At 44.5% G+C, this 12,330-nt stretch overlaps 1 protein-coding gene across 6 annotated transcripts in view; it reads right to left on the bottom strand.

The window, feature by feature from the left end:
• Positions 1-2,779: 2,779 nt before the first annotated feature.
• AGBL2 (AGBL carboxypeptidase 2) overlaps positions 2,780-12,330 on the bottom strand; it is a 34,502-nt gene continuing 24,951 nt past the window's right edge. For 4 of the 6 annotated variants that reach the window (XM_037522261.2, XM_054699211.1, XM_054699213.1 and 1 more), the window contains 5 exons: positions 9,390-9,456; positions 8,065-8,190; positions 7,470-7,577; positions 4,875-4,964; positions 2,781-3,452 (listed from right to left, as the gene is read on the bottom strand). In XM_037522261.2, coding sequence (XP_037378158.1) covers positions 3,279-3,452; positions 4,875-4,964; positions 7,470-7,577; positions 8,065-8,190; positions 9,390-9,456 — 565 coding nt within the window. In that variant the 3' untranslated portion in view covers positions 2,781-3,278. Of the gene's footprint in view, positions 3,453-4,874; positions 4,965-7,469; positions 7,578-8,064; positions 8,191-9,389; positions 9,457-12,330 lie in introns of all 6 variants that reach the window. The other 2 variants (XM_037522258.2, XM_054699212.1) reach the window with 2 other exon arrangements.

Below are 12,330 nucleotides of genomic sequence, written 5' to 3'. Positions count from 1 at the left end.
TGGAGCCATACAGGGTTCCTCTATTTAATGTTCCATCAATAAATTCTTGCAATGTTGCTTCAAATGAAAAAAAAAAAAAAAAAGGGAGCCCCCCTGGCGGTGCAAGAGGTTAAGTACAGCACCATGCAGCTGTCCACAGCTCTGCAGCACGAGTTCTATCCCCGGGCATGGAGCTACCCACATAGTGCAGCAGACCTCTCCTGACTTGCCTGCTGCTCCCCTCAGCAGTGTATTTCAGTCAATCCGCTTGTTCTGTTCCCCGCTCTGTCTCGGGTGAATCCTCTCACCCCCACCCCCACCCTGCCCCCACACCTTTGGCCTGTACCTCAGTTCTTGTACTCATAAATAAATGTCTTTGGGAAAAAAAGAAAAAAAAATCTTGAGTCATTGTTACTACCATCACTTACCTATTTAGACTTGTTCCTGTCACTTTTACCAGGTGTTGTCACCTCTCCAAAAACAGAATGAGGTTTCTCCCACGACTACCAGATGCTAATACAACGCAGTTATGGCCATGTGGTCCAAAGTAAGGCTGCTAAAGAGAACATGTTTACCTCAAATCCATGGAACCTCTAAAAAACTTACTTTTGTTAGAGAGTACACATTTAGTTTATAAGGAAGTCGAAGTAAGACGTGCATACATTCTTTCCTCCCGTATTTTTAACCTTTGTGGCCAACTAAGGAATGTAAGGCTCGTCTTGTCTTCCGACCCACTGAGATGTTATCTTTCTCGTCCTCCCTGATTTCATTCTCGGCGTCACTCTTAGTTACCAAGTTGCTTTAGGTCTTTTTTCCCATGTCTCATTACGTGTAGCGGCGGGATGAGAAAAGGATTACTCAGAGTCCATGTGCAGAACAATGAGAGGCCTAGAGGGACTACACCATGAAGGGGCAGCCCAGCTCCAAGGGCAGTCTCGTTTTCATTTGGAATCAGACAAAATAAAAAAGGTCAAAGAAGCAAGCAGGCAAACAGGGAATGCACAAGTGTGTGTGTGGGAGATGGGGGGGATGCATAACCAGCTGGCCCCAGCCAAGTGTGGGAAATAGGGAGAACATTTCAGTGTTTATGCTACTCGAACCATCACACCTATTGCTGTTTCTACACGTGCTGTTTTCCACATGTACAGGTCCACACGCCAGTTCTTCTGCCCTGAGAGGTTCCTTATCTCAAACTTTCCCTGTTCCTGCACATGCTGTTTTCAGCATATAGCGATCCTCATACCAGGACTTTTGCCCTGAGAGGTTCCTTATCAGCTTTTCCTATTCCTGCACACTGAGAGGCACAGAATAGTCAAAGCAAAGAACAGTCAAGGCAAAGACAATAGTTGAGGCACACAATAATTCAAGCTCCCTCACTCCTGCAGCATCATATTTATCTATCAGTTAGAATTAGTTACTTTGGTTTCCCATTTTAACATTTCTAGCCAGAGTCACCCCTCTTAGCCCCCTACCAAAAGCAGAATGAGGAATGACAGTACCTACATTGGCTTCTAGATGCCACAACATATAAATTCCCCATGGAGCACTCTTCTGAATTGAGCAGGAAAATTTGCCTCTCTTTTCCTAAAGAAAACGAGTAGCTACTCCTTTACAGACTGACCGTGAGCTGGACAGGACTTGAAATTGAAATGTTACGGTCTTTTAACAATTAATTATAGGATGCAGGCACTGTGCAGAGATTTTACTGATTTTCTCCCTTCAGCCTCTTCAGTATCATATCTCTCAGCAAGCTTTTGGCTTCCAAAACTACTTTAAAAATTTGATCATGCATTCTTGTTTTTTATTCCAAAAATATCATCACACTGGGATGCTTTATATAAACATTTTCCAAAATTGTTTAGGGCCAAAACAAGTGTTTCTAAACAACTTTCACACAAGGCTTGCCCTTGGAACTAGTCCTTTAAAGATATCCTTTTAGGGACAAAAAGAGGGGTAATGGGCCTCCCTGGTGGCACAAAGGGTTAAGTGCAGCACTATGAATCCCCGGCCAGCCAGGAAACTGACCCACAAGGCACAGCAAACCTCTCCTGTCTCTTCCGCTGCTCCCCTCAGCAGTGTATTTCAGTAGATTTGCCTGTTCTGCTCCCCACTCTGTCTCTGATGAATCCTCTCACCGGCCCCCACACCTCTGGCCTGTACCCCAGTTCTGGTATGCATAAATAAATAAATCTTTGAAAAAAAGTGGGGTAATGCCTGGGTGTTTCTAATACCTAAAATGCTAAGATTTTATGCTGTAGGGTGGAATGGGGGGCCATAAGCAAACTCCTGTGTAAGGCATATGGGCAGATATCATTCCCTCACACAGCATTGGGAACCCTCTGTACTGCCTGCTCAATCTCTGTAAATTTAATTATGTTAAATTGGGAAACCAAAGTAACTAATTCTAAAGTTTATAATTAAGTTTATAAATAAAGTTTATAAATAAAAAAAGACAATGAGATTGTAATGAAAATCAGGTTGCCACGTGGTTCTCTTCACTAGTCAGTGGTGATGGCTGGAAAAGTTTAAAGGTGATCATGAATAACTAACTGGCAGTGAGCTTGCTCTCCAGTGTGCTGGGAGAAAGGGGAAGTCATATAGGTGTGAACAGGAGGGGCTGTCTGACCTTAGCAGGCTGACAGGACATGACCTTAGCATGACCTTAGCAGGCTGACAGGACAGACTGGAGACAGCAGACTGCTCAGGGGGAGAGGAAATAGAAACGATCTGTTCACTTAAGACTTCAGTTAACCCTTCAAAAGAAACAACTGGTTATAGAGAAAGATTTTTAATAGGTTAAAAAGCTTACATAACCATGTTGAACATAATACATGCAAACATTAAATTCCGGTCACTACATGAATTGTCTTCTCTGTGTGGAAACACCTTGCCCCTCCCACCCCCAGCCCTGCCAATCTGGTACACAACAGTCTGAGCACCATTCGTCCTTAGAAAGCTCGGACACCAGACTTTAACACAGGGCATTCCCAGAACATGTTTAAATTGGAGTTGATCTTTTAAAACTGATTTGCACATAATTTGAGAGACTGTCTATTGGCTAAAAAGAGGTAGAGCTGTGTTATAATTTCCTGAGCACAGCCTTCAATTTCTGATAAAGCTTTTGTATACATCATAGTAAATTTTCATTTTATGAAAAAATAAACTCGTGAGGTCTGCATCTTGAAGGCATATGCACAGTGTAAGCACATCTGTAAGGTTGGTGCATAGTGGACACACTCCCCCCAACACATCTAATCCCAAAGATGCCCAGAAAGGCCTGCGAGCGTGGTGCTGGCAGCCTAGGGGTAGGTGAATACGTGCAAGGCTGGGTACTGGGCCATGGGAGCGCGGGCTCTCTTGGTGGCAGGATATCTGTTCTGGGACCAGTTTGGCTTGATAGATGGAGCTGGCTTTTGGCTGGTGTTTGTGTTTCTCTTTGGAGAGCATGATAATGGAAATCCTGTCTTCTCTCTCTGTGCAAACAAGATATCAAAGTTGAATTCACTTTATGTTGCAATTTCTAAAGTTATAGTTGGCTTTACATGGAGTTAGTAAGAAGTATTTGCATTTTCCTCACTTACCAAAGCAGTGACATTACAGGGCAAAAGGGAATCAAGCATTGTCCCAGCCCCTCAGACAAAGAAAGTTCCACAGACAATATTTTTATTGCCCTGGGAAGTTCAGGGACTATATTTTATAAGCTGTCTGGAAACATTACACAACAGAAGAGAAGAACTTGATCTCTCTAGGCGGGAGACTGCCCCACTTTTTTCAACTCTGCTTTCTGACATGCCATGGAAACTAAATGCTTCCACCTATGCCGAGGGTCACTGCAGGGGGAGGTGCAGCACACCTGTACTGGAGAAAAGTTACCCTAGAAATGTGAAGAAAATGAAGTGAAGTCATAGGTTCGGATGATATTCATCCGCTACAATGGGTTTAACTGAAACCGAGGTTACGTGTTATAGCCTATGTAGCATGTTTCAATTGTGAAATATGGTTTAGCCACCCACAGGCTTCTTTCAATGAATGCTGAATGAGGACCAAGGACAAGTCTGCCAGGACAGAAATTTGATTTGTCTTTACTTAAATCTCTTTTCCTTGCTTTCCAGCTTCTGTTATACCCTAGAGGATGAGCTCTCCTGGAAGCTTGAAGGAGGGGTCATGTCTTCCACGTTGGGTTCTCCATAAGATAGATGAGAACATCAAGCCATGGACTTGGGAAGACAACTGGGACTTCACCCTGGGAGATCTGTCCATTCTGTATCTAATATGCCTCCACTAAACCAGTGGTTCTCAATCTTTGTTCCACCGGGACACAAGAGAGCAACACTCTCCCACAGGTGTACCAGGGCTGTTTGAAACAGCTTCTGTTTCTCCATCTCTTTTTCATCCCTCTCAGAATATACAAGTGCAAGAGAGATGTCGTGTAGGGATAAATGTGGACTCATTTTAACTTACTCTTTTAAAGAAGCAAGTTATTCATAAGCCTCAGTAATGAACAATCATGTGTCCACTGGACATGAGGTACAACTGATGGCAACCTCCGCTTGCTGCTGGTATGTCCTATGGTGGAGAACTGCTACATTATTCACTATGGCTATTTCACCTGAAATCTTACCACTGAGTTACAAAGTAATGGCTACCTAACAAATGTGTGTGGAAATAAAATTCCGTTCTCCATGGCAAGCTTTTACCATGAATGGGCATCCTCTGGTCCTGCAGGACCTTGGGGGCTATGTGTGTGGGTACGAACTACTTAGATCTTTGCCTGAGCCGAACAGATTCAAGAAACTGAGGATTGCGGGTCACCACCCTCCAAATCATGCAACACATTTGAAAACCAAATAAAACTAATTTCAGATACATATATACATATATATTAAGAGAAATACCTGCATTCTCTCTTTATTCTTAGTCACAATCAAGGCAGTCATTTTTGATGGGTCCAAGGAGGTACCTTTGTCTCTTCCATTTAACTGTGACTAAAATAAATGAATACATTCTCACTAAATGTTCCATTTGGACAAGTGATTATAGAGCACTCACGTCACTTGAGTGTCTGTTGCTCATACATGTCAGTGTATTGTGGTCTCTAACACACACAGAGAGGCAGGTCACAAATGAATCCTAATTCAAAGAAAAGAAGAAAACTAGCATACCCTAAGTGCCGCCACATGCCAGGCACCTCACAACTTCATCCACTTCTCCCAACAACCTAATGATATAGATATAATCACCCCAATATTCAGATACAGAAAGACAGTCCCAGAGTGGTTAAGTAACTCACAGGAGATTACAAAGTAAAGCTAGATTTGAATTCAAGACAGACTTTAAAGCCTGTGCCCATCCCATAATCACTAACCCCAAACAGAGATGGGCATGCTCTGTGGGGATTCCGTGATATAATCAGTGGGACCCCATTATATTGCTGTTAGCCACTGGGTAGCTTTCACTACAGGATAGCACGCCACATGAGGAGAGCTCAGTTTGCACCCTATCCACTAAGAATCAGCTACCATTGTACCAAAACTTATTTTCACAAATAAAAGAATCAAGGCTTTTAAAGCCACAAAACTCCAATGTGCTAAAAGTTGGTTGGATACTTCTGTGGTGTTCCCATTGCATCCTACTCTGTGAGGTAATTCCCTGCTTACCTGTGAAAATCCCCACTGGGCTCTAAGGTCCCTGAGGCAGGGCTAGGGCTCTGTTCAATGACAGTGCTGCACTCCCTCCTCCACAAGAGGGCCTGGCATGTGGGAGTTACACAATATAATTTGGTTGGCTAGATGGGGGGTGAGGTGGCCTGTTGTTCTGAGTATAAAATAACAAATCACCAATAGTTGACATAAGATTTCAGTGGTGTCTAATCCAGAGCAGTGCCAGTGTCTTCTCTAATTTTATTTTTTTAAGATTTATTTATTTATGCATATAAGAGCTGGGGTACAGGCCAGAGATGTGGGGGTAGGGTAGTGAGAGGATCCACCAGAGACAGAGTGGGGAGCAGAACAAGCAGACTGACTGAAATACAATGCTGAGGGGAGCAGTGGGCGAGGCAGGAGAGGTCTGCTGTATCATGTGGGTTTCTCCCTGGCTGGCCAAGGATCCAACTCGTGCTGCAGAGGCTGCGGATTGCTTCATAGTGCAGTTCTTAACCCCTTGCGCCACCAGGGAGGCCCAATCTCCTCTAATTTTAATGTCCCCCACTCCCTGTGGCACTGATTAATTCAGATGACATAGCTGGCTGTTGCACTTTTCACCCAGTTGGGAGAGAAGTGCTAAGTGGAAAAGTCAGTGAATCTGTGTGACAGTGAAGGGTGCAGCAGAATCAAGAGCTCTGAAATAAACCTGCACATATATGGTCAATTAGTTTTCTACTAAGGAGCCAAGAATATATGATGGGGGGAAAGTTAGTCCCTTCAGCTAACGGTGTTGGGAAAACTGGATTCCACATGCAAAAGAATGATATTGCACCTCCATTTTGTATCACACATGAGTCATACATAATGCCTTTCAAAATTTACAGACCTGACACCATGAAACATAGGTGGCAAACTCTTTGACATTGGTCTTGGCAATGACTTTTTGAATTTGATGTCAAAAGCAACAAAAGTAAAAATAAACAAGTGGCACTACATTAGACTTAAAAGTTTCTGCACAGCAAAGGAAACCACCAACACCTATGGAATGGGAGGAAGCATTTGCAAACAACACTGTATGAAGCCTTAAGAAAGAAGGACAGGGCCTCCCCTGGTGGTGCAGCGGAAGCTGCCCACAGCCTCTGCAGCGCCGGTTTGATCCCCGGCCACAGGTGAGGGTCCCACATGGCATGACAGACCTCTCCTGTCTCGCTCGCTGCTCCCTTCAGCAATGTGTTTTGTCAGTCTGCCTGTTCTGTTCCCCACTCTATCTCTGGTGAAGCCTCTCACCCTCCTGCACATCTGGCTTGTACCCCGGTTCTTGTATAAAAAAAATAAATAAATCTTTAAAAAAAAAAAAAGAAAGAAGTACATCTTGTCACTTGTGACAATGTGGATGAACCTAGAGGACATCATACTAAGTGATGTAGCCAGATGGAGAAAAACCTAGACTGCCTGGTATCACTTATCTGTGGAACCTGAAGCAGAGAATAGAATGGTGGCCACTAGAGGCTAGGAGGTGAGAGAAGAAGGGAGAGAATGGGTAAAGGATACCAACTCTTAGCTATAAGATGAATAAGGTGTGGGAATCAAATGTCTGACATGGCACCTGTAGCTGATAATACTGTGCTGTATGATTAAACTTTGCTAATTGAGTGGAACTTAAGTGTTCTCACCAAAAGGGAAAAAAAATAGGTACATAGGTGAGGTAATGGATGTGTTAATTCAAGGCCAGGAATCCTTCCAAATATGTATGTATATCAAATTATCACCTGGTATATTGAATTCTAGTATAAAAAATTTAATCATCTTTTCATGAATGAGTAAAAAAAGTCAAAGCAAAAATACTACCTCATTCAATCTTGGTCTTTCACTTTTCACTGTTGATGAACTGGTATTCTCTGAATTTCTGAAAAATGTAGGCTGCTTTTGCAGAGTAGAAGCAAACCCTGCCCTTTCCTAGAAGGATTGAGTGCAAAGAGAATATTTTTCAATTGATCCACTGCTGTCAATCTACTCACAATTGACCCACTTTACCCAACAGTAAAACTCCCAGGCCTGAAAGCACTTTCATCTTAAGAAAGCAGGGCGATGGCATGGGTGTGGCAGCTGGGAGGAAGATTGGAAAGGAGCACCCAGATGTTCTCAGCCTGGACTGGGCCTTATCGCTCCTCTCTGGACTAGCTTTCCACAATCACCCTCTCCTTTGGGAAATCCACACTCAGGGAAAGTCAGACTTGGCATGCCGGAATGTGCTAGAGGACCAGCAGGCCAAAGCTGCAATCTGCTCAGAGGTGTCCAGAGTACCCGTGGACAGGGAAACCAAAGCAGAAAGAAGTTCAGTCCCCACTCCCTTTCTGGTTTAGAGTAAACTGTAGCCTCTTGTCCCGCTCCATCTATGGAATAATCTCTAAGTAGACAGAAGCAGGCAGCAGAGCTTTCTTACCGGGGCATCTTCCGTTAACTTTAACTTCGGCATCAAATTATTTTTCTGATACTGTTTATTGCGTTGTTTCCTAGTCTGAAGTGGCTTCTTTTTTTTCTTCTTGTACAACTTCTTCTCCTGATTCAACTATTCCAGAAAGAACAGAAAAACTAGTCACTGAGGAGCCCGGAGGCACCCCTGTGAAGAGGTGGTGCTCCCTTCACACCACACGCAAGGCACAAGGACTGACCCAGTGTGCAGGCCTCACAGTGCTGAACTGCTTTTGGTTGGGAGAACAAAGAGTTCAGTGAGCTCTTTACTGGAGGTCACTTCCCATTCAATACCCCTCAAAGCCCACCATTACAGACACACTGCCAAAGGAGTTCCTGTCCTAATAAGCAAATATCTGTGATTTGCAAGATGAAACCAGCCCACTTGTGGCCAGAATGTCAGGTAGACAGTGCTGTCCATTAGAAGTGTGGTTTGATTGTTATCACAGGTCACTATGATGATTAAGGTCTATCTGGCTGGCTTCCTCCTAGACACGGACTTAATCTCATGCCATGAAAGAGATACTTCTCAGTGCAACCAGGAAATTGTGTGTGTTATAAACCACAACAAATACCTTGTTACCAATGCTCTTACAACATCTGGGTAAGAAAAAGTATATGAATAGATGGAGCAAAAAGATGACTTATTGGGCCTCCCCGGTGGCGCAGCGGTTGAGCGCTGGGTTGTGAAGCTGCCCGCAGCCTCTGCGGCGCCGGTTCGATCCCCGGCTGCTCCCCGGCCACCAGAGGAGGGTCCCACATGGCGCGCAGACCTCTCCTGCCGCCCGCTGCTCCCCTCAGCAGTGTACTTCGGTCCTTCTGCCTGCTCTGCTCCCTGCTCTGGCTCTGGTGAATTCTCTCACCCTCCCGCGCTTCTGACTGTACCCAGTGCATGTATAAACAAAACAAACAAACAAACAAACAAATAAATAAATAAATAACATGCCTCTATAAAAAAAAAAAAAGATGACTTATTATGAAAGTATAAAAAAACTGGACTACACGAAAAAAACAATTAAAAAATGATGCAACATTTTTATTACTTAACATGGATTTCACTTATAGTTGAACTTTCTTTTCTCACTTTTAGTTAACTTTGGAATTAATCTGGAGTCCCTCCTCCCCCACCACCCCAATTTTAAAAACAAAGTTATCAAGGACAAAATGAAAGAATCCAGGGAGGTTAACCAGTAAGGACATTATTGCTATATTTTCTGCAGATTTTAGAATAATTGGAAAAGTCCATCAAATTATTCATTTGCTATTTCCTGGGTGCAAGAGTCTACACAACCTCACCTCATCAGCTATGTTCAGTAGGTGAATAGGGAGGCCATCTGAGAGGGAGCTGTCAGAACCACTGGTGCTGTTTTCAAAAGGAGAGAAGAGATCACCTGTTATTAATGTCTAGGAAGTGTGACAGTTCCCAGACCAGCACATGGGATTAAGTTATCTGGTCTACCTTCATTGTTTCAGTTATTGTTTCAGTTACTAAGAGTTCCTGACAAGCATATTCATGCATTTATTCTGGACATCTACAGCATGTCGGTAGTGCATTAGTCACAGGAAACAGATATGAATGTGGCAGAGTCCCTGTCCTCAAGGAGTGTGCAATCTATGTGCCAAAATAAACACCGGGCAGAGGGGCAAAGCTGTGTTGGCAATGATGGCACGAGGTTGTAGGATTCTTAATATGCAGCCCCAGAGATACCAGGGTTTGTTGGGGAGCAGGAGCTTTGTCTCATGCATTGCTGTCTGGCCAGTTGGACTAATTCAGAGAGCAAGGATCCTTCCAGGTATGCTTTGAAAAAGTGTTGAAAAAAATAAATTTAATAACTATGAATCTATCGGGCAGAGGCTAGCAATATTAGTTTTTTTCACCCCAATTCTCCCAAAGTTTTGGATGCACATCTAGACTGATCTAAAGTCTTGCCCCACAAATGTCCCTGCTCAATCTCTCTTTCTTCAAGGACTAGGGTGAATTAGGACTTAAGAGAATTAGTCCCTTCCCCTTTCATCATATCCTCTGCTTAAGTGTCACATTGCATTTTCTCCCTTCTTGGAGCACGGCTGGCTGGAACTGAGAGCTGTGCTCCAAGAAAGGACCTCCATATGTAAAAACCTTTTAGGCATAAAACTCAAGTGTCCTGTGAATGACAAAATATCTTTTTCCCAAGTTTTTTGTTCTTTCACCTCCCCCACCTCCAGCACTAGAGGAGCTCCACAATAAGACAGCAGGAGGCCAGCCCTATCTTCTCTAACTCCCCATTCCCTGTTCTCACAAGGCTGTTCCAGCCTGAGGAGTTTTTGAGGTCGCTGGATAACAGCCTCTGATATCCCTTTCAGAGATAACAGAAATTTGAACAAACTGGACAAAAGCATTCGGTGCAGTATGCCCCAGGAGATGTTGAAAGCGACGTGCACACACAGACAGCAAACTCGCACTGGGCTTGTGCACTCAGGGTCTGCTTTCCTATGTGATGGTGAGAGCAGACAGGTGGACCCCTGGGGAGGCTCATGGAGGCTTGATGAGCAGCGGGCAAACTGGTATCAATAATTCCTAATTAAATGCACCAGTGGATTGCTCTCCAGACTCTCACTGTTTGATTCCCTTGGGATCTATACATCTGAGTTGACATGCAGGGTGCGCCCAGTTTTGAGGCTGAGACGGGAGGTTGGTACAGTCGTCTGGAAAGTTCAGCAAAGAGTTCCGGGAGAGTGAAAGGGGTAACATGGTGAACAGGGCACCCTGCTTGGCCTGGTTTAAGGTTCCCAAGGAGACATTTGGGAGACTCAACTAGTAGAGCTGCTTTAGTGCTAGGGTGTTTATGTACCTGAGACTGGGTGGGAGAACTGTCCTCTCCCCACTGTCCACTATGGACCACAGTGCAGCCTCTGGCAGAAGACTTCCAGGCCAGCCAAGAAACTTTCTGACTAAGGGCAGCTGGGACAGGTTTGAGGCACTTTGGCCAATGAGCTGGAGTAGGTGTTCTTGCACCTGTGGGATGCCCACCTTCCTGGGGGCTTCCTGATATAGTTGTGGAGACTATGAGGGTGGAGCTGAAATCTTGTGTACTAAGTGAATTCAGCAAATATTTATTGAGCTCTCCCTTTGTGCCAGGTATTGTTTTGGGTATATGAGATACAGAAGTGAACAAAATAAAGATGTCTGACCTTGTGGAAACTATACTCTAGTAGGGGGAGACTGACAATGAGAAATATACACCATAAAGACACAACTGATATAAGATCACAGAAGGTGATAAAATGCTACTGTGAAAAGCAGAGCATCTGAGCAGGATAGGGACTGGCAGGAGGGTGAAGGGAAGGAGCAAGCTGCTGTATTAGAGCACAGAGGGTAGGCCATGTTAAAGTTGGTATTTAAGCAAAATCTTGAAGGAAAAGGACTCACTCATGCAAGTATTTGGGGGAAGAGCATTCCAGGCAGCTAGAACTGCTACTGCAAAGGTCCTGGGCAGGTGAGGCAAGTCTGAGGAAGCGTGAGGTCAGTGTGGGTGCAGCAGTGTGTGAGAGGGTGAGGGTAGAGGCCTAGAAGTATCAGTGGCTAGACCCCAGGCCACCATAGGGTCTTAGGCATTTTTTATGAGTGTACACCAGAAGAAGGACATGATCTGATCTCCCTTTGAAAAAGAATCCCCCCTCCTGCCTTTTGTTTGGCTTCATGGTCCCTTCTTAGTCTCATTTGTTGCTTCATCTCCTGCCCACCTCTCTGTCCTCCTAATTCGTGGTAGCCAGTTCAAACTTGGCCTTCATTCTCGCTGCGCTTTCTCCCTTGGGATCTCCTCCAGTCTTAAGGTTGAAATATCATCTCTGCAACCGGAGGAGGGTCCCGCATGGCGCGCAGACCTCTCCTGCCGCCGGCTGCTCTGCCTGCTCTGCTCCCCGCTCTGGCTCTGGTGAATCCTCTCACCCTCCCGTGCTTCTGACTGTACCCAGTGCTTGTATAAATGAATAAATAAATAAGATTAAAAAAAAAGAAAAAAGAAATATCATCTCTGCAGTGATGGCTCTTTCCAGTGGGGGTCTCCACTGGACCCCCGACTCACTATCCACTGTCTCTTCAGTATGTCCCCTTAGACGTCTACTAAACATCTCAGCCTAGTATGCATCCAACCAAGTCACTTTCCCAACCACTCCCCCTCCTCTGCTCGAAGCCACCCTCACCTTTCATTAGGATCATTGCTGGTGCCCCAATGAGTCTCCCTGCTTAAACCTTTCC

This window comes from Talpa occidentalis, unplaced genomic scaffold, assembly GCF_014898055.3.
Source record: "Talpa occidentalis isolate TD23 unplaced genomic scaffold, MPIMG_talOcc4v2.1 talOcc4.3, whole genome shotgun sequence".
NCBI lineage: Eukaryota > Metazoa > Chordata > Mammalia > Eulipotyphla > Talpidae > Talpa > Talpa occidentalis.
Note: the sequence above shows the minus strand (reverse complement) of the source record. Positions and strands in the feature narration are given on the sequence as shown.